The 24,553-nt window shown below is 43.3% G+C and overlaps 1 protein-coding gene and 1 pseudogene across 3 annotated transcripts in view; one reads left to right on the top strand and one right to left on the bottom strand.

Moving 5' to 3' along the window:
* Nucleotides 1-327: 327 nt before the first annotated feature.
* Nucleotides 328-1,254, bottom strand: LOC110348069 (ribosomal protein eL22-like; annotated as a pseudogene).
* Nucleotides 1,255-11,379: 10,125 nt separating this feature from the next.
* Nucleotides 11,380-24,553, top strand: part of Sema3e (semaphorin 3E) — a 243,798-nt gene continuing 230,624 nt past the window's right edge. Inside the window, exon 1 of one of the 3 annotated variants that reach the window (XM_087206757.1) lies at nt 11,380-11,511. In XM_087206757.1, the coding sequence (XP_087062883.1) occupies nt 11,409-11,511 (103 nt within the window). In that variant the 5' untranslated portion in view covers nt 11,380-11,408. Of the gene's footprint in view, nt 11,512-11,629; nt 11,800-24,553 lie in introns of those variants that run through there. The other 2 variants (XM_004839770.4, XM_087206758.1) reach the window with 2 other exon arrangements.

Genomic DNA, 24,553 nt, shown 5'->3' with positions numbered 1-24,553 from the left:
ATATTACTTAAATACCTCATAATGAGTCTGTTTTACAAAAAATCAAATTATTAAAAACACATATTTCTTAGGCCAGGGATTTAGTTCAGTGGTTTTGCCGCCTGTTACACAAGCACAAGGACCTGAGTTTGATCCCTGGTACCAAAAAAAATCAAAAAACAAAACAGGGCCAGGGATTTAGCTCAGTGGTTCTGCCGCCTGCCTTGCAAGCGCAAGGACCTGAGTTTGCGAGTTCGATCCCCTGTACCAAAAAAAAAAAAAACCAGAACTATGCAGTGATACCCTGTCTCAAACAAACAAACAAGCAAACAAACAAAAAACAAAAAAGAAAAGAAAACAAAATAACCATATATTTATTTTTTTTTAAGGCTGCAATGTTTTTTATTCACCAATAACGTCAAAGCCCATTTCTGTATGTTTCTTTCTCACATATACTTCATTTGTTTTATTTATTTTTATTTTTTTTATTTTTTATTTTTGGTACCGGAGATCGAACTCGGGTCCTTGCACTTGGGAGGCAGGCAGCGGAACCACTGAGCTACATCCCCGGCCCATCATTTGTTCTATTGAAAAGCAAAGCCCTGTAAGTGGAAACCTCCTACTCCTCAGAGTGATCCATCTTCTCCTTGACTAATCTGGAAGATCAGAGTTCATAAGTCTCTTTGTCAGATGCAACCACATGAAGCCAATCATGAAGATTATTCTTTTAAAGATATTTCTTGGTAAATATTTATCTCAAAAAGTTAAGAAGATACAATTGCTAAGAAAATAATAGAGAATATAATTAATGATACTTTACAGTATTAAATATTGATTTATTATACTTCATCTGGTCACAAATATCTATAGTGGTATTTTTACCTGGAAAAAGAAAACATGTTCAAGACCAATATTTAAAGTAAAGGGTTATTTGATATTTCAAATACCTTTTAGAGAACTATTTCTCAGAAACAACTGTGAATTTATTCTTTTTTTTTTTTTTTTTGGTACTGGGGATTGAACTCGGGACCTTGCACTTTCGAGGGAGGTGCCGGAACCACTGAGCTAAATCTCCAGCCCAGTGATTTTATTCTTGAAGCATTCAATGTGAACAACATTCCCAAGATTTCCGGTTTTCCCATTGACTTTAACTTTCTCCCTCAAAAACTGCTCAAAATTTCCAGAATCAAAAATTTCATCTTCTACTGGGTGAGTAAGGTTGAAATTAAATTTCCAAATTGACCTCTCAGGCTTCTTGTCTTTCTGTGGGGCCATCTTAGAGGCAGTAGGGCGAACAGAGAGAACCATATATTTCTTTAAGTACAGACTTTATAAAAATGTTCTTTTCTTTTCTTTTCTTTTTTTTCACAGTTAATTCTTCAGCACTTTTTCAAAAGCAGTTTAGACTCCTTTACCTTCTGACCATGGGGAGAATGCACTAAGATGCTTCTTACACTGATTGTGAGCCCTTTGCTGTCTGGTGCTGAGAAGTGGGTTGTCTTTCAGCAAAGGTCAACCATTTCATTAATGGGGACCAAAAGGTGTCAGGTTGCCTGGTACTTATGTCTCTTCAGCAGTACCCAGGACATTCTATATCTTAAGCAATGCCTCTGCAATTATAAAACATTAGGAATGACACAAGAGCTAAGCAATTTAAATCCTAAAAGTCAATTATGCTTTTTATAAGATTATTTTCAAAAGCACCTGATATGAGACTGTTCTTAAGAAAAAAAATATTTTAACTAATTGTTACAGTGGTAGAAATAAGAAACTAACATAACATATTTATAGACCTTGAAATCTTTTCATATCCACAAAATTAAAATAGGAAAACATATATTTGAATATTCTACTGGAAATATGGAAACATTATGAAAAATATGAGAATATTTGTCATAAAAACTTTGAATATAATCATATCAGTCTAAAAATACTTATTCTGCTTAAGCATACTTGTTACTACCTCCATCTTAGAGATGCTATTAGATAATGCTCAGTATGCGTGAAATATGAACACCATCTTGCTACATGATTTTAAAGGAGGATTCAAAACACACCCCTGACTTGGGTGCATCATCATACCTATACCCCCAACACTCTGGGTCCCACTTGGCAATTTAGCAAGGCCCTGTGTCAAGAAGAGGGCCCAAGGGGCTGGATATGTAGTCCAGTGTGGAGGCCCTGGGTTAAATTCCCAGTACTTCAAAACAAACAAACAAACATAAAGAACAACAACAAATAACCCTTCACTTTAAATATTGGTCTGAACATGTTTTTTCTTTTTCCAGGTAAAAATACCACTATAGATATTTGTGGCCAGATGAAGTATAATAAGTCAATATTTAATACTGTAAAGTATCATTAATTATATTCTCTTATTTTCTTAGCAATTGTATCTTTTTAACTTTTTGACTTGTAATAAGAAGCTCTTTCGTGCTGTGAACTATGGATTGTTCACTAAGTTCCTGTCAGCAGCAGAAAGAGCTGGGGTGAAGCCCATGGCTTTAGCGGGTGCCTGGCCGGGTGGAGGCTCACATGAATTATGCAGGGTGGCTCTCAGGGTGAGCGCAGTGGGAGAGATAAAGATTGCCTGCAGGAGCCTGGATCAAGGAGGGTTTCACAGGCTGCTGTGGAGCTCTGGCTTCTGTTCTCTCTGATATGGAGCAGAAACCATCCATGCATCCATGGAAGGGGCCCAAACCTCCTTTACTTCGAGAGAAGATGTACATTTACAGATGGAAGAGTACAGGGCAAGTTAGAAATCAAACATTCTGCTTCTGAGGCGCCAAGGTGAAGCTGCTTACCCCATAGCGATGATGAGAGGGCAGCTGGGCGGTAGATCTGGAGTTGGGGAGGTGTCGAGTGGTTGTCTGTGTGGGTGGAAATTTGGGCTCAGCAGTTCGGTGTCACGAAAGCTGCGACCCTGGTTGTGATCACCAGAAGGTGTCCCAGAGAAGCACTCGTCCCTCCTGGGGACGATTGTGGGTTACTGGGATTTGACCTTGAACCTGTGTGGAAGCCGGTTCATAAATCTCTAAGGTTGTTCTCTTCATAACCGATGCTGGAGTTTGAGGAACACAGGGCAGACAGTCAGAAAAAAAGACAGATGGAAAGTGGGGGAGAAGAGAATGAAACAGAGCCCACAAGCAGGGATAAGAACGGAACGAAGAGAGACTGAAACCCTCCCTGGGCTCTGGCTGCCTCTGCCCTCGGCGACATGGGTGGTGGGCAGAAGCCAGAGCCCTTAGGCCTGGAGCTGAAGGTGCTCCCCTGGCCTAGGGCGTGGAAAGCTGCAGGAAATTCCACAGAAGATGGAGCAATGGCAGGCCTGGTGGTTGCCACATAAACCAACACATAAGCAACTGTGTGTGTGTTGCAAAATCATTGTTGCTTCCCTTCCACACTCAAACTATGCCAAGAATCTTTCTTCAACTCAGCCTAACAGGCAACAGATAAGGAAAGGAATTCAGGAAAAGGTAGTTCAACTTGGCCGACTAGACACAATGTAAATCCGCCACGAGAGGTGACTATAGATGCGATCATAGGTTCAAATCCCATGGCACTCAAAAATTAAGAGGTCACAGCTGAGCATGGGATCCGATGCATGTAATCCCAGTACTCTGGGGAGGCTGAGGCACAAGGATTGCAAGTTCTAGTTCAGCCTGGGAAACTAGTGATTTAGGGAGACCCTGCCTCAAAGTAAAAATTGACGTAGCTCAGTGTGAAGGTCATGGGTTCAAACCCCAGTACACACACACACACACACACACACACACACACACACACAGTTAGAGGTCTGGGACAGGAGAACTTCTAGGAAGCACTCATGAAAGTAGAGGGAGCACCCTTACCCATTCCACCCTAGTCACTCCTGCTTGCAAAGCTGATGTGATGTCGGAGTTTGGACTGTGAGATGGAGACCATGTACCAAGGGTGGACGAACCACAGCTGAGAAGATGTCACTTCAGTATCGATCACCGCTCTTCCCAGCCATTCTGGACTTAACCAGGCTGTGTTCACCTGAAGTCCACTGATCACATTTAAGTCTCCGTCGCTCGCTCTGGGTTTTCTAACACTTGCGCCTGATAAGTGGATTCAGGAGAACAGCAGAGGTGAACAAATGAAGACAGAATCCAGACCGTACTTTGAAGCATTTTACCTATAAATTGGAACTCAGAAGTAGGTCACTTGTCAAAGGGCAAGTGTAGCTCAAGGAAGATTTATTTTTAAGATGAGAAAGTTATGTTTGTCTATGAAGTTAGAGATTATTTGATCCTGTAGAAAAGAACAAAATTATTGCAATGAATTGTGCACTGAATAATGGGAAAAATGGAAAATTCTGGGAGAAATATTCAACTAACTTGACTGGTTCTTCAGAACGGCAAAGGTTTACATTTGGTTTATGTCTATGTCAAGTTTAATATTGTGGTTTGTAAAAACTACACAAAACAGAATTCTGAGAATTTAAGCTAATTTGCATAAATTCTTGATTACCAGAAAAACATGGTATGTCATGTTTTCAAAACTATTGAAAATAATTGATAAACTAGACTTTTATTTTAAAACTCACCTTACTTGGGAAATATTTAATTTGATTTTCACCTTTATTTGTAAAACACCTTGTTGTTTCCCATATCTCAGTCCTGTCTAAAGCTTACCAACTTTACAATAGGAACCCAAGGCACCAACAAGCTTTTCTTATTTAGCTGTTAAAATTTCATTCCGTAGAATTTTTATTGAAATTTCACTTTTATAAGACTTTTTTTTTTTGGTACTGGGGCTCAAACTCAGGTCCTTGAGCTTGCGAGGCAGGCGGCGGAACCACTGAGCTAAATCCCTGGCCCAAAATTTCACTTTTATACCTTTTCTTACAGTCATAGGTGATCTGCCTTGAGATCATTGAACAATATATTGAAATCTCCTGCAATTAATCTTAGGTATAGCTCTGTGCAAATCCACTACATTATCTCAGCAACCGTGGTGCTTTCTTAGCCCCATGCAATACAAAGTAAAGCTTTATGCTCAAAATGTTCTCTCCATTTCAATCTCTGGGGAAAGACATTGTCTTTTTTGTTTCTCTCGTTTGATAAGCAAGTGGAATGAGGTTGGGACTTAGACAATTTGATATTTTCTCTTCATATTTTTGCATTATTTATTTTCTATTACAAACATGATTATGTGAAAACTTATGTAGCAATTACATCATTGTCCCATGGAAACAGTTATAGTAGAAATGCTTTGGGTGAGACGCAGGAGTCCTGAATCTGGCCTGATTAAATGTACACTATCAATTTTTCAATTGGTTTTATTAAATATTAATCAACACGTCTTGACAAGACATTTTCACATTTACTCATTTTTTTCTGACATGTTTATGGCCATCTTTTCAAACTTTTAAGGCGTTTGTTAAGTATTAACAGGACAGAAATTTTAATGTTCTTAAATTTTAAATATTCTATTAAAATATTAAATCCTTTCTCTTAAGCAGCAGAACCCAAACTGTTAGTGATGAAAAGTGGCTGTGTTCAGAACATTCTCACTGCATAAACCTCAGTCTTTATTTTGTTATTCACAGGAAACAAATTGTGAGCACAAACAGTTTTCTAACTACAGCTCCATTGGAAACTGGACATGTAGTACCAGCGCTGGCCTCCACATGGTGCTGGTGTAATGCACTGGGACACAAATCTGCCTTCCTTGGTAACGAAAGACAGCCCTCACAGTGCCCCTCAGAAATAATTTCAGTTATAAAACAGCAGATTCAAATAATAAAGCACCATACCCAAAGTCCTCCCTGTGTAAAATCTGGCTCATGTGTAATAAGAGTTTTGAGAAATCATCTGTGCAAATTATGGTAAGTTAAATAAAGAGTGGCATGAAATAGTAAGTTTAGCCTTCTTGTTTCTCCTTTGGGATCTCAACGTTGAGATCAGTGTCACTTTCTTTTATCCAGGTGTTGTTTTCTCTCTTTCACAGATAGGTGTTTGGAAGATGGCTAGAGAAGGGGACTCTGGGTACAGGCCTTCTGCCAGGTTATTTCTCTGGTCATTATGATGCTTCTGAACCTTTGAAAATTCACTTTCAAAGCCAAAATATGACTTATCTTAAATATTCTGATTTTCTACCATGTTTTTCAACTGTAAAGCTAGTGCTTTTTTTCCACTGAACATGAGACAGGTATATTCACCGACTTGATGGCAGGTGTGTGTAATGTGCAGCATTTCACGTGCATTTGCCAAATGTGTAAGAATTGGAAACACTAAGACATGACTGAACATTTGGCCTTTGTGCTTCGTTCTTTTCCAGTTGACCAATGGATAGTTGCCTTGGCTTTGTCTGGACCCTTCCTCTTCATCTTTCGCAGTGAGCGGTAACTGTTCGCTTTGTTAGATGGGTACATATTGGCCATTTGCACTCTGTCAAGACAAAGTGAGTAACTGAGGAAGTGACCCAAGTCATTCATGGCGTGAAACTTCAGTTTTGACATTTAAATACTTTAAATGTATTGCCTTGTAATGCACTCTCAACAAATATTTATTGGAAAAAATCACTCCATGCTAAGGGGTCTAGGTCTGGTGCTAGCAGTGGAAGTGTAATGGAGATTATAGAAAAGTAAAATTCAAGACTGGAAATAGAGCACAGAAAAGCTTAAAAAGTAATTAATGGAATTATCTCTTTCCTCCCTCCCTTTTCTTTCCTACTTTCCCTCCCTCATTGCTTCCTTTCTAAAAACTAAACAATTCAGCAACTGAATTTTAAAAATTATGCCAGTTATTAACAAGAAGAAAGAACACATAGGTTGATCTTAATGTGTAGTGTGAGATCAAAGAATACAGTGGATGGATAAATTGCAGTTTGTGGCAATTACTATTGGTCTCATACTCAGTCCATTTTTTCAGTGAATAGAGTATAACATTATCTTTGGGCACATTAGTGATAATATTGTTTGAAAATGGTGGAATATTTTGGGTAAAACAATAAAACCATCAGTAACTGTTTGTAAGTGATTCATTACCCTTAACCATTTTCTTGGAAATTTCTTTCTTTTCTTGTAACCTTAACTAGAAATATGCATCTGGGTGTATCTAAAAATAAGAATAGCCATCATTACCTGACAATTTTTCACAAGACATCTATTATCTTAGATAGCTTGAAAAGTTGTCGCTTAATGATTTGCCTCCTGAGTTTAGCTTCAGTCTTGTGCCTGATTACCATCTAGGAAGACTAGTCAGGACCTAGCAGCCTACAATGTCAGTTCTCTGTCACCCAGTACAGCCCAGCCGTAGGACTTTATCTGGTGAGTTTAGTCACTGATCATGACACTTGCTTCAGCTGCCTTGAAAGGTTTTCATTTTAAAACTATGTATGATTCATTGTGAATATGAACTAAAGATAGGTTTCTGTTAGTGCAGTGTTTGGAAGGACCATCATGACGTGTTGCCCAAATAACATGCCCTGAAAGGCAAGCGTGGCTTTTGGAGCTGTCTCAGAGTCTGGGTTCAAAATGGTGGCTGTGCTGCTTCCTGGTGTTTCACCTCAGGCAAGTTCCTAGATTCTGCTGTGTGTCAGTGGCTGATGGAGAGTGAGACTGGATCATATGTGAATATGTGCTGCACCAGGCCTACCACATAGAAAGCAGCAAATTAATAATAATCATTATTTTTTCTGCTAAAATGGAATCAGTGAAGTACAGAACTAGGTGTTGAGAGTACTAGTAATGTATTATGAATAGTTCACCATGGGTAACACCAACAACTTACACACCTATAGTATAGCAGCATACAAACTGGTAAGTTGCAAAGTATTCCGGAAGTTCCTGTTCGATGTGTTTAAATTTGGGACGCTGCTTTTTAAGGCATTCTCTATACCCCAAAAGAAGAGTACAAGGAAACATTCCAGGACCTAAAAATTAAAAGAATTTTCAGAATTATGAACATTCTTGGTAATTTCATTTTATTATCTAAAGAGGATGAGGACTGCACAACTGCTCTTTGATTTAAGTCCATTAAAGCCAGTATCTGGGACAAAGACTTTTCCTTGCTTTATTATCAGGCATCTAAAAGATGAGAATAAACCTAATATAAGTCAAACAGACACAAAGAATTTGAAAATTTTACGAAGAGCAATTTTCCTTAAATGTTATGGGTCTTTCTTGTTCTTTACAGAAGCTGGGCCACCTGGGAGGATATGGTCAGCCGACTGCTCAGTGAGTCCTCTGGCTGATGGCAGAGAGAGGAGGTGAACCTCTTTCAGGCAGGGGCTGGGGTGAGCCTGGCGGTACCAAGTGGTGGATGCCATTTCCTAGGGCTGTTGCCTGCAGTGTAGGCATCGGGAACAATTCAGTTATCTCTTTGTTCTCACCTCTGTGAAACACAGAACGTGGGAAACGGTTAATCCACACACTTGGTTTGTGACATGAGGCGTGTGCACCAAATGCAGGGAAAGAATCGGCGGTGGCAATGGTGCAGCAGCTGCATGGGGACACTTGAGCAGCTCCAGACTGGACATCCCTGAAGAGCAGGGCTCGCTGGAGGAGAGGAGGGATTACAGGGGCTGAAAGTCCACGGCTACTGTAGAGAAATTTTATCTTTAGTTCTAAAAAGATTCAGCATCGTTGCTATTGTGATATTTTGGTTTATTAATGGTTCTAATCAATGTGCTAGAGGTATAGTGGTACGGTATTTACTTAAAAATAGTATCTATGATATAAGTTTTGTGTTCAGTGCCCACATGGGAAGGCTAATGACATATCTGCCTCCATCTAAAAGTGGTCCCAGAAATCACTTCACCCCTACTTCATTCCCATTTCCACGTCTCTCCTCGGCAGCATTATCCCTTCCGCTGGAGTAAGTTTGAGTGGCAGACAGAGAGTCACAGTATCAGTGACTTGTGGATGTCCTGTCTGTCCAAGAGCAAGAGTCCCAAAGCAAGGTACGGAAAGTGTGTGCGTTCAGCCAGGGAGGACACACAACACCATGGTGAAGAAAAACAAACAAAAACAAGCAAACAGACAAGCCACCCACATAGCCTAACAGAACACCATGGTTCCAGCTCATATGAAATCCGCCCGAGTCTGGGCAGCTTTCCAGGAGTTGGTCCCAACACGCTTCAATCTCCTGGTGCCCCATTTCAGGGCTAAGTACTCCTCCTTTGCTTAAGAAAAGACTTGAGACAGAAAAATTTCTTCAGAGAACCATCGCACTGCCTCAGCTCAGATATGACACACATCACTTCTGCTCATATTTCTCTGGCCAGAGCTAGAACAGCTTCAGATGTTACCAAGGGGCTGGGAGTGCATCGTCACATGGCCAGGAAAGAGAGAAAGTTAGAATGTTCTTGAGGGTATCGGCGAGTGCTGTCTCCCAAAGTATGCAGGATCATTTTAGGTGGTGAGGCAATAAACTTTCAGTTTTTGTTTGGTTTTGCATGTGTCTGAGAAACATCAGTAGCTCCGCAAATCTAAGAGATAATGGCTTCATGTCATAAAAATTTAAGTTGAATTTAATTATACTATGCTATTAGAATAAAAATGTTGAACACAGCAAGCAGATATCTGAGGACAGGGTAAACCTGACCTAACAGAATCTCTTGTAAACCTCGAGTGTTAGTGTGCAAAACTTCAGGCCAACTGGGAGCCTGGGTGGGGACGGAGGGATCTGCTCTTCTCTCAAGCGGGACCACCTACGGGGAAGAAGTGCTGTACAGGTCAACCACTCTGCAGCCGACCATTCCAGCACAAGCAGCTCCCGATGACCACCCAGCACCACCGCAGGCCTGAAACTGCTCCTCAGACCGGCGACCCGGGAGACTTGGGAGTGGAGTCATTATAGTTTGCCTGTCCTCCCAGGCGGTTCCATGGGGTCTGACCTTGTTCCAAATGGCAGCCTACTTCCTCTCAAATCCAATCCAATCTACAAATAGATATGTGGCTAGCTCTAGAGCCTTTCAGCCCACACAAACCTTCACTCACTATTGGCAGTAAGTTGGTTTATAAGAAAAGTTTTTCCATTTCCATGTTATCCAGGGGTGTCAAGAAATCTCTTCCGAGTCCCATGATTTTGATGTTCTAATTGATCTATATAGTATTTTTGGCTTGTAAGTGTCAATAGAAGCTCTCTTTCTATAGAAAACCATCTTATGTGGGTAATAACTTCATCTGGTGACCCTGATTCTGAGGGTTTCCTGTTTTAGTTTGCGGTGAGAATGGCTGATTCAATCCCAGAGACCCTTCTTCATTCCAAAGCTAGTGGTGAAAGCTGCCTGAGGGGAGCTGAGCTATGGATAGCTCTAGATATTTAGTTTTACAGTCGTTTTATGGCATCATCTGCATGCTTTCTTCAGGCTAGGGAGGTAGCAGGACACAGAAGATTGACGGGAATATGCAACAACAGCGATGACTGATGACTACACAAAGCACTCCGAGAGATGCACGTGCGTCAGAGAGGCCCGGACCCAACCCTCAGGATGGTGATAGTGAAGCCGGAGGCAAATCTTGGCATTCACAGCACTTACTCCACTGTAGACAGTTAATGGTGTGAGTCTGGGCCTTGATGAAATGGTCGTAAAGCCTCGTGTTGCCTGGATTCCATAATAAAGCTTGGGCAGATGCTGTGGAGTCCTAAGTGGAGTTTCACTTGTGTGGGGGCAGCATCTATAGTAAAACTTAGAGACACCGCATTTACTTTTCCCGGATTCTTGCCACTAGAGAATGCATACAAAAGCCTGTCTTCACTTAGCAGCTACCTCAGTTCTGGAAGAAAGTACAAGAGCATTTCAAAGGTACAGTGTATCAATCGGGTCTGTAGCTCATCAGCCTCGCTTTCAAACTATTCAAAGTTTCTAAATACTTGGTGGTGCTTACGTGTGAAATAATGTTTAGAGTCTGTTAAAGTTTGTAGACTTTGGAGATGTAGTTATTTATAATATCCAGTGACGTTTACATTTTACTAAATGTATTCTGCTTGTGTAAGAACGTATCAGGCTTAGAATAATGTAGGGAATACCCGGCTGCGCTTTTGGTTTAGGATAGAAGGCAAAGCACGGGGGTGACCTGCGTTATCTTTTTCCTATAATCACGTGGCTTTAGACGCATCATTCTCGGAGCGCGTCCTTCGCCAATACCCTTTAACCTGAGGAATTTAAAAAGTGTCAGGCCACTCTTACCCTGCGAGTAACCTTGCAGTGCCAAAGCCAGCATATGCTCGCGTGGCGTTGCTTGGGACCCTGAACACCGCCTTTGCCCCGCCAGCGCTGGGCTCCGGGCGCACAGCGAGTCTGCGGCCGCGCGGGGAAGCGGCGGGGGGGGGGGGGGCGCGGACCCCGCCCCGGCCCCGCCCCGGCCCGGCCCCGCCCGCCCCGGCCGCACCTGGCGCCTCCGCTCCGTTCCGCTCCGTTCCGCTCCGCGCCGCGCCGCGCCGCCGCCGCCCGCCATGGGCCCCGCCGCGCTGCTGCTCTGGGCGCCGCTGCTGCGGCTCTGCGCCCCCGGCCGCGCTGACCACGCGCCCCGGCCCCGCCTGCGCCTGCCGCACCGAGGTAGGCACCGCGCGCCGCCGGCCGAGACGCGAGGAGGGAGGGGAAGGGCCTTAGCGAGGGAGGCGCGGCTCACCGGACGGCAGTGAGCTGCCCCGGAGTCAGTTTCGGGGCGCCCCACGCGGGCCAGAAGGAAGAGCCGCTCGCCGCTCCTTGCAAGCGGGCGCGTAAACGCGGTAAAAGGCGCTCGTCTGTTCTTGAACGCGAATTCGTCCTGCTGCACCGGGGGTGACCCGAGTGTGTAAATGCGTTATTCTGCAGTTCTGCCTCCTAAAGCAACATCGCTTACACGTGAGTGACCCAGTGGGCTTCGCGTCAGGACTGGCAAAAGCCTGTGAGGAGCAGGTGCGATGATCCCCTGCCAGCCAACTGCAAACGCAGCCCCGCTCCAGAGGGCGGCTAACCGAAATTCAGGGAGACCTGTGGGCAGGGTGCGTTGCCACGGGCCGCAGAGAGGTAACAGGCGGCAGCGGGGCCGCCTTCCAGTTGTGAGCTCTCGCATTATTCGCGGCACGGAAGAACAGGGGCTTGTGCTTTCTGGATGCAGGTAGAATAGCCAGCCAAACGTGGAACAGAAGGGACAGCCTAATTTTATGTGATAGCGTTAGTCTTTCTTGCCTCTTTATCGGACAATGGAAAAGGTAATGGTGACCAGAAGTGATTATTTTCAGAATAATTAAAGCGATGGATACTTCTGTGGTTTAATAAATGTCTTACGACACCATCAAGTCGGTGAGATACATTTAAGAAGCACAGTGATAAAACTGTATTTAAATGTAACACCCAGGATTAGCCTGGGTGTTTTGATCTGGGAAGACGTGCTGTATCAGGACGTGTATCAGAATCCTTATCTCTGAGAAGTATGTTCAGTCCACCAAGATGTAAAACTCGGATGCAGTGGGATATGGATAAGTCGGGCTTTCAGAAATAAATGCACTAACTCGATTGTTTTTCCTACGTAAACAAGTGGCAAAACTGCCAGCTTCTGTGAACACTGCTCAGCCGTGCGGCCAGAGCCTCTTCCTCCTGGCGCTGTGGGCAGCGGGTGCCCCGGGGTCCCCGCAGAGCTCGGCATCCAGAGTGCGGCAGAGCTGGCACAGGGGAGGCCACCAGCGGTCCTCTCAGCAGGCGCCTGCTCCCGGCTCTGCTGACGCATCGCCGAGACTGACTGCCTGAGCTGTGCAGCGTGCCAGGAGAGGAGATGCTGGGGTCTGTGTGTGTGTACTGGGCCGGCCCCGCGGGGCCTCCCTCTGGCTTTCCTTAACCTTTTCTTAGCCTCGAGCAGAACAGGCTGGAGCTGCACCATGCTGTGTTTCACACTGAGACAGACACAGTCCCCTGCGAAGAGGAAGCCCATCTTGTGCAGGTCAGCCGGCAGAAGAGCGAGAGCGAGCCAGAGGTACAGCCGGCACCCTGAGACCTGCGCGCCCGTCCCTGTCCCTCAGTGACGGAGAATCCGCGTGTGAGTCAGGCACATGCGTCCCCCCAGGGCCGCTGACCCCTCTGGCCCAGGACCCAGGAGACATTCAGAGGCCTTCCAAAGCCACCACTCACATTCACGTTTATCTGGCCCTGCCTTGAATGATGTCAGAATTTTCATTACTGGGTGAAATTAGACAATTCAGATGTCAAGTGAAGGTGGACTCCTTCCCAGGGAGAAGCACCTCTGTTCCCTGCCCCAGGGCTAACCCCAGGCTCCTCAGAGGCCTCCTGGGCTCCTGCAGTCATTCTTTGCGCGGTAGCAGCTCTGCCCTGTGGGAGAAAGGCTGTGCTCCACCTTTCAGCAGCATTTGAGAACTAAAGTATCTCTGTGAGAAAAAGAAGAAAGTGCAGGTGTCATGCCCAGAATTAATTTATACAAAAATACGTTCAGAAAACTTCTAGACAATCTTCCTTTGCCTCTCTCCTCCATTTCTTGCTGCTTCCAGAAATGACATGTTCTTAAATAGAGCTGGAGAGCAAGGAGCCATTAAAATTAAGAGGAAAAATGGCAGCACAGGAAAAAGACTAGGTAGAGAGGCGGTATGAGGTCTGGAACATCTTTTAGTTCATTTCTCACAGCCCTCCACCTGCAGTTCTTTCTCCTTCTTATCAAACAGCTCACCCCATCCCAGTGTTAAAAAATACATCAACTTAGGGCAAGTGGAGGGCATAAAAAGACAAGCTGTCTCTCCATATATATATATATATATATATATACACACATATATCCATATATACATATACATATATATACATATATATATATCCATCTTTAGGTAGTTTATAGGCACAAGATAAATCAAGTTTACACCTGAAATATAGCAAAGAATTAAAATGGAAAGATGCTGTCCTGCTCTGAAAGAATATTTATTCAAGATTTGCCTTGAAGCCAACTGTATCATGCAAATTGTTAAAAGTTCACGAGTAGTCACGTACTATAGCTAACTTTATCTCAGCTAAAAAGGGTAATATTGTTATGCTTAATATGAAATTATAGTATTTTGCTCCAAGAGTTTTGTTTTTTTTTAACTTGCTGGGATCCTCATGATTGACCAAAGAAAGAGAAGAAAGGAGAAGAGTCCCGTGGATTGAGCTGCTTCCTTCTGTTGGTATCTGTTCTCATCTTATCTTTCACCATTCCGAAGTAATGAGTTTCAGGGAAGGCAAAAATAATCCTCTTGATAGTGGACTTCAAAAAAATAAACACATAAGCAAAGACTTAGGTCACAGAAGAAATCCCATTGTGTGTGTCCTAAGAAGGGAGAATTGAGTCAAGGAAATTCTATCAAGGGAGTTTAGCAGATATGGTAGGAGTCCAAAGTCCCCAGTAGGAAGGATGCAGTAATACAGAGGCCAAGGAGAACGGGCCCTTACACCGAGAAAGTTCTCCCAGGGTGTTTGGTGGCAGTCCAGTGAAAGCATACACGCCCCAGAGTGGAAAGGAGCGTGTCTGCATTTGCGTATCATAACTGTGTGTGTCCAGGTTTGTCATGGCCCTGAGAACTTGGGGTTTTAAGTCAGAGATCTCCACTCCAGCTCCACTCTTCCTAGGTGATAATGCCAATTGTCAGAGCCTTGGTTTCCTCATCTTGAAGAGCAGGGAGAGTAACGGTGCTCTGTGTATTTCACTGAGTTTTTGAGTGGATCAAATGGAACCACAATGTTTATGAATGCACTTTCTAACTTAAATATTTGAGAATGTTGGAAGGAAACATGTTTGAAGAAAAAGCTAGGAATGGCATGAGGTTAGCTCAAATATCAATAAATGCTCGCATAAGGCTCATATAAAACGAAGTTGGTCTTACATAGCATAAAAATGTATGGTTTGTCTTCACAGACTGTACACTCCAAATCCTGCCACCCATACCTTTAGCCTCTAGTTAAAATACCTTAGAAGATCATGACATCATGTGGGCATTTCCTAATAGTCATGGCTAATATCTGTCACTATAAAGTACACATGTATCTGGTTATTACGCATATGCACTTTCCACCACACATCTTAGAGTTCCTTACATGTGTTAGTCAAAGATGACATGGGACTCTGGAAGAGCACTATGCTAAATAAGTATTGAACAACCTTCCTGGGGACTGTGTGATTTATTTTCTATCCACACCAAATAAAAAACTGGGCAGTGACTGAGCCAGGTTTTCCTGACAAGCATTGGTTCCTCAGCAAGTAACTAGGTATTGTCAATAGTGATGTTAGGCACACTTCCCAAGGGGTCAATAAATAAAAACTGGTCATGAGGCATGACTCATAATCATAGTAGTTACCTAAGACCCAGGAGCAAACATCAGCCTCTATGCCTAGAATCCATCAGGGAGTCAGTGAGGAGTGAGGGGTGGGTTTATTAATAAACCGTTTGTGTTTTACAAAAGTACTAAGATGCAAAGAGCTTGTTTACACAAAATATGCTTTCTGAAGAGGAAGTGTGTGTAAGGCTGTTAGTGCTAGTTTTTGAGTTTTTATATTTGCTACAAATACTGCCCATGGAGCACATCAGTGAATTGGGATAAAAGTCCCCAAATGGTTGTGTGAACTATTCAGTTCTTATCAGGATATTGCATAGTACAGGAGGAAACATTTACTCTTCAGTAAGGATATAAATGAGGAGAGAGGTCAGCGTTAGGAAAAGCTAAAGTTGGAATTTATAAATGATCTGGACCAGTTTTGAACTGGAGAATTACTTATGTGGCCACAACCATTTTTAAAACTTTGGTGAATGGAATATTCCATATGTAACATAAATCAATATCTGTTCTTGGTTAATAATATGAAACATTCTTTGACAAATGTACGTTGCCATGTTGTCATTTTGCTCTCCAGGTCAGATTTGCCAGTTAGCCCGAGGGTATTTCACAGAGAGGGCTTCTCTTTTTCCCTGGGGTGGAATCACCATTCTGCACCCACAGTCTGATGACCACATAACAATGCATCTAACCATCAAATTGGCTGCTCCTCGTGGAAACTGTTAACAATGTGTTGAGTCAGTTTAATTCAGCAAAAATATGTTCAGGAGTCACCATTGGGAGTTCACGGTAGGAGAGAGGACCCTGTTCACGCCCTTCTCCTTAACCCCGCTGTGGTTTGGTGGAGGGAGTTAGCCTGCAGCAATCCAGAAGTGGCCCTCGGGAGGCCGGCCGGCCGGTGTCTCTGTATGCACCTCCTCACCATTAGTGCTCTCTAAGTTCACTCTTGGAGACCTCAAAACAAAACAGAAAGAAACAGAGCCCTATTGCTTGTTCCACTTTCTGAATGGTACAGAGGGAAGATCTGGATTATTTTCTTAGTGTCACTAGACAGGGCCACAGTAATGTTAGCAGTTTTTAGCACAACATTTGACCTTTGGATTACTCTATAAATTATGCAAAGATAATGGTTGGTTTTCAAACATGTTTTTCATGGCACATTTTAAAGTAACATTTGAAGCCTAACAGAAACTTATGGGCCTCTTTATTTACTCCTTGGGCTTCAGCAAGCTTTATTCTCTGTGCACATCATAAGGTCAATCATGACAAGACTGGAAATTTCATAAGTGGGATATTTGAGACTTGAAGTGCAAGGATAGGTCAATACCACACTTAGACCAAGTTACAGTCTCCGGTATTGAGAGCACATTTTCCATCAAAGAACGTGGTCATTCCAAGAACAGACGCCTCTTCGTAATTGATAACCAACCTGACCTTCACGTACCCTTGTGGTGGCCAAAGCACTTGATTCCTCATGAACTTCTCAGCCTGTTTGTATTCTGGTGCTTGGTTCGGGGTATTTCCATCTGTGACTGGCACCCCTTTGCCTTGGTAATCTTACCTCCACAATGGTATGGAGAAACGAAGTTCATTGTCTTGCCTGATTTTTAACACTTAGAAGTGTATCTCTACTTTGGTCCCTGGTGACTAAATGCTCGGCCATCACTCCTGTCTGCTCCAGCCTTGACAGTAAACCCTGACAGTAGCTCAGCTCAGGCAGGTGCAACAGGATGCGTCCACACCCTAACTTCAACAGCCTGTACGCTTTGGATGAGGCGTCCTCAGTTGGAACCTGGCTTCTGGCCTTATGGCGTGAACAAGCTACGAATATGAATTTTCGCATCTTTAAAAAGGTATAACATGTAATTTGCAGAACTTTGAAAAGGTTGCAAGAGATAATGCAAATTAATGTGGGAGCATACTTAATCCACAGGAAGCTGTCCATAAATTACTCAATGAGTCAGAGGAAATTCAGAGATAATTAGTCTATGCTGGCTTTCTTTTTTCTTTTAAAAGTGACATGAACTAATTACTAACTTTCAATTTAAAATGAGGGAAGATCCTTAGTCACTGCAGACTTTGACTTGAAAGTAAAGATTTTCTTTTGTGAAAGCCAGTTCCGATTGGAATCGATGGCTAGAAAGAAGAATGATAAGGGGACCTCTACTGTTTTGAGGTTACTATAGGAAAGCTGGGACTTTATCTGCTGGCACCTTGGAGACAGCAGACTAAATCCACAAAATACACCATTACTAACAAGGCTGATTGTGGACCCAGCATTGTCAAGACAATAGGACTGATATTACAGAGCTAGACCGCACTGACCACAGCTGAACTCAGCAGTGTCCTCTTAAGTGGCTATCAGCTCAGCATGTGTTATTTGCTTTGAAAGTGAAAGCAAGCCAGCTCTGCCTCCCCCAGGACAAGCAGGTAAATATCTGGGGGCAGGACGGGGCCTCTGACATGCAGTAGATACTCAGCAGAGGCCCATTGAGTGGACAGATGAAGGAGACAAAATGACTTCGAGCCTGGTTTTCAAAGGGGTCTCGTGGGGATGGAGTGAAGACTGCCTGGGAAACTAAGGAATCCTCACAAGTATTTATGGCTCCTTCACTCAAGTACACATTGGGAAAGACTGGGCTCTCCCTGCGTTCACCTTCTACCCCCAGAGCTGCGATTAGTGAGGCAGCAGGACCTCCTGTCAGCCACACTCTCTCTTCTAAACCTAGTCTTCCTTTAAAGTCTAATAATTAATGCCTATATTTATTTTTAAATTTGTATTTGTATTAGTGTCTGCTTGCAGTGCATAATTATTACATTCATCGAGAGGGGTTAGTATATTGCATAACACATCTCAATTCATTTCCCTTTTCTTCCCTCCCCACCTCCATCACTAGTCCCCTTCCCATTTGCAAAAGAGGTGTGTCCTTGTTTCCTATGATGTATCTTCTACTTTGTTCTTTATTTATACTTTGGGTTTGTGACATAAGAGAAACCATGCAATATTAACCTCCCTGTCGGCTTTATTTCACTTAACATTGTGGTCTCAAAGATCAGATGGCCGAGTGTGCCTGGAGTTGTTTCTATTCTGTTCCATTCATCCACAGGTCTATTTCTGTGCCAGCAACCATGTTGTTGTTGTTTTTGTTCTTTTTTTTTTATCACAGCAGCTTTGTAATATAACATGAAATCCAGCATTGTGATGTCTCCTGTTTTGTTGTTCAAGTTTGCTTTTTTATTCTCAGTCTCTTCTGGTTCCATAGGAAGATTAGGATTGTTTTGTCTAGTTCTGTAAGGAATGCTTTTGGTGTTTTGAGTGAGATTGCATTAATCTGTATCTCAGTTCTGGAAGTATTGCCATTTTGGCAATATTGGCTCTACCTATCCAAGAGCAGGAACAGCTTTCCATTTTCTGATGTATTTGATCTCGTTTTCAGAGCACTTTTAGTTGTGTAAGTCTTTCACTTCCTTTGATAGGTTAATTCCTAAGTGTTTAATTTTTCATAAACCTATTGTGAATGGTAGTTTTATTAATTTCTTTCTAAATGGGTTTATTATTTGTGTACTGGAATGCTACTGATCTTTGTGTGTTGATTTTGTATCTGTGACCTTGCTGAGTTTATTAGTTCTATAAGTCTTTTGGTGGAGATTTTCTTTGGGGGTCTTCTATGTAAATATTCTGCAAATAAGGGTAGTGTGATTTCTTCTCTTCCTACACACATTCCTCTGGTTTTATTTTATTTATTTTTTTGCCTAATTGCTCTTGCTAATGTTTCAAGTACTATGTTTAACAGGAGGAATGATAGTCGACATCCTTGTGTTGTTCCTGATTTTAGATAGAATGTTTTCAGTTTTTCTTCATTTAATACGATGTTGTCAGTAGATTTGTCATAAATGGCTTTTACTTGATTGAGACAAGGTCTTTCTGTACCTATTTTCTTCAGGGTTATTAGCATGAAATGATGTTGGATTTTTCAAAGGCTTTTTCTGAATCTATAGATATGATCATGTGATTTTTGTCCTTGCTTTTATTTGTGTGATTGATTACATTTCTTCATTTGTGTATGTTGAACCATCCCTGCATCCCTGGGATGAAGCCTACTTGGTCATAATGCATGATTTTTTTTAATGATTTGTTGCACTCTCTTTGCAGTGTCTTGTTGAGGATTTAGCACCTATGTTCAGCGATTGTCCTACAGTTTTCTTCATTAGTTGAGTACTTATCCAGTTTTGGAATCCAGGTAATGCTGGCTTCCAGTATGACTTTAGGGACACTCCTTCCCTTTCAATTTCATTAAAGAATTTGAGGAGCATTCATGCTGTCTTCCCCCTAATTCTTGTAGAATTCAGTGGTGAATCCATTGGGTCCTGGGTTTTTCTTAGCAGGTAGGTTTTTTTAAATTACTATTAATTAGTGCACCGACTTCACTGCCTGTTACTGGATTATACAGGGTTTTTATATCTTCTTTGTTTTTTTAGCTCAGTTTTGGTTGATCTTCAAAAGAATCAACAAAATAGAATAAACAAATCCTTTGCCAATCTTACCAGAAAGAAACAAAGAAAGAAAAGAAAAGGAGGATCCTTATCAATGAAAATGGCGAAGTCACAATGGAGACCACGAAAGCCCAGAGGATGTTAGTAATTAGTGTGTTGGGGAATCCAGAAGGCGAGGCCCTGAAGTTGGACGCACTTGCCTTCTCCGTTATTGCCTCTTCCCCAGCCCCTTTCTCCTGTCACGTTGCTCTGTCCGCACGTCTGGTGCTCAGCACCCTCTCCTCTCTCTTTCTTCTCCCTGCCTCTTTTCTGGATAGATATTTCTTATTTTCCTCACATTAAGCAAAAACTGGAAAGAAAGCATACTGTAGCAGAGGATACAGATTTTCAGTCCTTGGTTTATCTTCAGTATTGTTTCATTTTTGTTGTTCAACTTGACGACTACAAAACATGATCTTTACCTTCAATCAAAAATGGTTGAAATCCGTGACCTAGGAAATGACGAGGAACTAAGCGAACAGCATGAACAGCCACCTGAGCATCGCTTCCTCTCCCCGCTCTGCGTTTCCGGCGGAAGCTGCAGCTCACGCCTGCGTGGGGTTGGGGTGAGGGCGCGAGGCTCGGGGGCTGGCCCGAGAAGGCAGAGCCTGCCACCCAGAGCGTGCAGGTCCCCTCCAGTAGTGCTGGAATGTCCCATGGCGGCCTCTCTGCTTGTGTCTGCAGCTGTGTGCTTGCTTTATGTTTGGAGCTTTAACTTGGGGAGAGCAGAAGAAAAGCGGCTGCATTTGCAGGGTAGAGCAGGGTGGCGGCATCGCTGGGAGTGAGCGTCTGTGATGATCTCAGCAGCCACACCGACCCCAGGACCCCGGAGGGAGCGGCAAAGAGAGCGCCATAGAGGCAGGAAGCAGAGGTCAGGTGGGGCCACCAGCTTCCCGTCCTGACCACGCCCTCCCAGGAAATGATGAGCACCCAGGTGCGTGTGCCCATGAGCGTGCGTGCGTGTGCGCATGCCAATGTCCGAGGCTGCATGGACGCAGATGTTCTGGCAGTACCATTCAGGGCTGTCACTACTCCGCGCCACCCCCTCCAGACTCGGATAGTTGGCTAAGGACACAGGAGGTCTCGGGTCCTTTCCGCCCCAGAAGTGTAAAGGTCTTCTGTCCTCACAGGCCTCCCGGGTCTGCTTTCTCGGAATGCTTTTGAAAATTTTATTAAACAGGATGTTGTAGTTGAAAGAGAGTAGACTCAATGATTTTAAGATCCTAAGTTTGAATCTACAGTACATCTTATTGGATGCTGTGTCGTGTTACTGAGGCACTGAGCTTCTGAGACTTAATTTTCTCTAAAAGAGACTAAAGAACATTGTCTTTCTATGTCATATGATTGTTGTAAAAATTGAACTATATGGCAACATAGACGTATGACCCAGAGTGATGATGTTTATGATATTCTTTCTTTGGTACTGGGGATTGAACTTGGGACTTTGCGCTTGTGAGGCAGGCGCCAGAACCACTGAGCTAAATCCCTGGCCTACGTACGATATTCTTTAGTTTATGTAATGTCTTTAAATCTATTTTAAATTCCTTGTGGTCAAGGAATACTTGTGGGGAGAGTAAAACTACTTGTTCAAGTCACCCCTAAGACCTGTCACTAGTGGAGAGATGTTCATTATCTACTGAATTTGAAACAAAAAAAAAGCGAGGTCGGTTTCCACATTTCAGTCAAATGATGGAATTATAAAGGCTGACTTGGCTGATTGTTGGAGTGGTCGGTGAGGACTTGGAGGTGAGGACTCCCCATGTTGCCCAGGCTGCCTTTGAATCCCTGATCATTCGGCCTCACCCTCCCCAGCAGTAGGCACTACAGGCTTGTGTCACCATACCCAGCAAGCTGGGGTCCCTGCTCAGAGTTCTCCCGAAGGAAGGAGTGCGGAATGTCCTTCCAGAGGAGGTGGCAACTCTGTGGTTTTCCTCTGCTCCCCTTCCAAGTTACTGGCAGATGCATCTGAAAATGGGATCAATCTACCACTTCATCCAGTGTGGGTGGTGGACTGGCAGCACCGGGTCCACACCCTGGGGCTCAGGTTGTCTGATGGTACAGACTCCTGGTGACTGTGTCTGAGAAGCACAGGGCTCAGCTGGGAGAGGATGGTGCAGGGGAAAGCCCCACCATTTCCGGATGCTTTTGCCTTTTCCCCTCAAGTCCTCGCCAGGGCAGAGTGTCATCTACTGCAGTGTCCACATGGCAGTGCCAGCCTTGGTGAGCACACTTGGGTTCATAGATCTCTAACTACAACACCTTCTCAGTTACTCTTTCATCAATAAGACAAAACACCTGACACCCAAAGTTAAGGGTGGAAAGGTCTATTTGGCTCACAGTTTGTAGAGGGTTCAGTTCATAGTCAGCTGGCTCCAAGGCTAGGTGGAGCAGTAGAGGGGCATCGAAGAGGAGAAACAGTCCACAGCAGGCAGAAGGTAGCAAACCCACAAGGGTCGACCACAGCTCTTCCTGTCCCTTACATCTTATCCAGACTATATAGGGCAGGCAGCACTCACACCCTTAATCCTGGTGCCCTTGAGCCTAGCGTTGCACCACGAGTTAACCCTAGATTCAGACACCTCTGAAAAAGCCCCACCTGTGACCGCATGAGGCTAGACACAAGCCATAACAAATGCCATCCTCTACATATTTTATTTTATTAAATACAACCAGCCTGTAGTCACTGGCCATTTATGTATGGTGTAAGTTGTGGCCCGTCATGCCCTAAAGGTTCTGAGTTCAGTCTAGACAGCATCTAATATTGGTCAGCTGTGGACAGGTGTCTTGTAAGATTCCAAAGCCCTTTCACATCTTGGGGAAGCTTTTGCTGCACTGCTGATTACAGTGTCACCTATACTTGGTCCCTTTGCTGTGTGCCTGATCTGGCCCTTCAGCATCTAGGGTCTTCTGTGCCTTCTCGGGAAAGATGAGTTCGTCCAGTTATTCCCTCATCCCATGAGTATTTGTGGAGCCTCAGAGTCCTTAGGTACTGAGCTTCGGGCTGGGTTTTTAAGAATCAAAAACAGCTTCATAAATGTGCTGTGGCATCCTGGCTAGGATCCTGGGGTTGTAAAGGGCTATTAGGCAAAACTACAAAGTGGATTGTAGTCAATAATGGTGTATCCATATCGGTTGTTGCCTGTGATGCAGCTACCATAAGGTAAGCTATTTTTAATAGAGGAAACTCGGAAACCTTGTGGACTTCACAGCTGTTTTGTGAATCTGCAGCCATTCTAATATAGTTTTAGATTCTAACTCTGTTCCCATGAAGCTTAAGATGGGTCGAAAATGGAGACAAGTTACAATAAGGCAAAGTTTCTTCTGTACTGACAGTGAGACAGGGTCTGTGGAGGCTTGGAGCTGTCGGGATGAGCCCGGAGGTGGAGCAGGAGCCAGGGAGCAAATCAGCTGTGTGTCTCCCTGGCTTTCGACTCCCTGCAACTCCCGCCCACCCCTGGGACTACACTGCACCTGGCCCGAGCCACGTCCCAGTTCCCACAGGGATCCGACCGCCTGCGCCCTGCAGGGTTCATAACTAAGTACAGAGCATCACACATGCACTTTGCTCGTGCTGAAGTAAATTCCCTTCATTGCTGTATGGAGTGGAGGAATTTTCCTTTTCATTGTGTGAGCAGCATAGGAAATTTCACAGGTAGAATTTTGGAATTTTTGAAAGCAGTTATGTTGTATTTTGTTGTTTGAATTCTTAGAACTGAACTTCAGATACTCAATAATTGTAATTTTGTCTATTGCATTCACTGTATAGAATTTCATTGTTATATATAATAATATTGGTGTTACCGATTTTGATTTTTTGTAATGGATGCCACACACAAATATGTTTCCAACAGAGATGGCAGGAAATGAAATAATGGGGCTTGGGAGCATTTGTAAGGCAAGAAACAGTGAAAATGTTTTTTCTTCCACTCCATCTCTCAACTGCGAGGCTCTGGTTTTGCTTCAGCTGTCCTATTGCAAAAGTTCGGAAGAGAAGTCTGGAAGTGGCTGCAGTGATTCAGAAAGCACCCCTCATTAGTGGAAGATGGGGGTGAGGTGTGGCAGAGGGCGATGTGAAGCCCTTGTGCCATCACCCTGCCCCTGCCGTTCACCCTGCCTTCTCCTTTCTCCAACCCTGACTTCCCCAGCCTGGTGTAAAATGTGATTCACGCACACATGGAGGAAGCAGGAAAGAAGGAAACGTGAGCACTGTGGCAAGCAGAACGCAAAGAAAGAATGGTGAAGAAAGAATAGTAACTTCCTTAACTTAATCTTTGTTTTTTAAAGAATGCACCAAATGACCAAAAGTTAAGAGGTATTTTTTGGGATAATACTAGTTTGTCCCTGTGCAAAGGTTGTTTTACAAATAATTTGACTACATCTATCATTTTATACACATATCCATTGTCAATAATGTAGTGTGAAGAGAAAGCAATGGTTATAAATTTGATGACTATACTTAGTTTATGAAGATGTCTGAACTTATTTCTTAATCCAAAGTCGAGAAAGAACTAATGGAAATTTATCTTATTAGGATTTTATTCTTTTTTTTCATGTACAAGTACAAATTCCCTATGATCAATGCATATCGAAAATGGGCCAATAAATGTTTAGCTTCAAAAAAAAAAGAAGAAAACATAGAATTTTATTATGTCTTTTAGCCATGGGAAAATGTTTTTCCATTCTTAATTTATCAAAAATAATTGTCAATAAAAGGCCAGGGATTTAGCTCAGTGGTTCTGCCACCTGCCTCACAAGCCCAAGGTCTGGAGATTGATCC

Source organism: Heterocephalus glaber, unplaced genomic scaffold (assembly GCF_053883595.1).
Source record: "Heterocephalus glaber isolate CG9 unplaced genomic scaffold, H.glaber_assembly_v1.0 deba00000678, whole genome shotgun sequence".
NCBI lineage: Eukaryota > Metazoa > Chordata > Mammalia > Rodentia > Bathyergidae > Heterocephalus > Heterocephalus glaber.
Note: the sequence above shows the minus strand (reverse complement) of the source record. Positions and strands in the feature narration are given on the sequence as shown.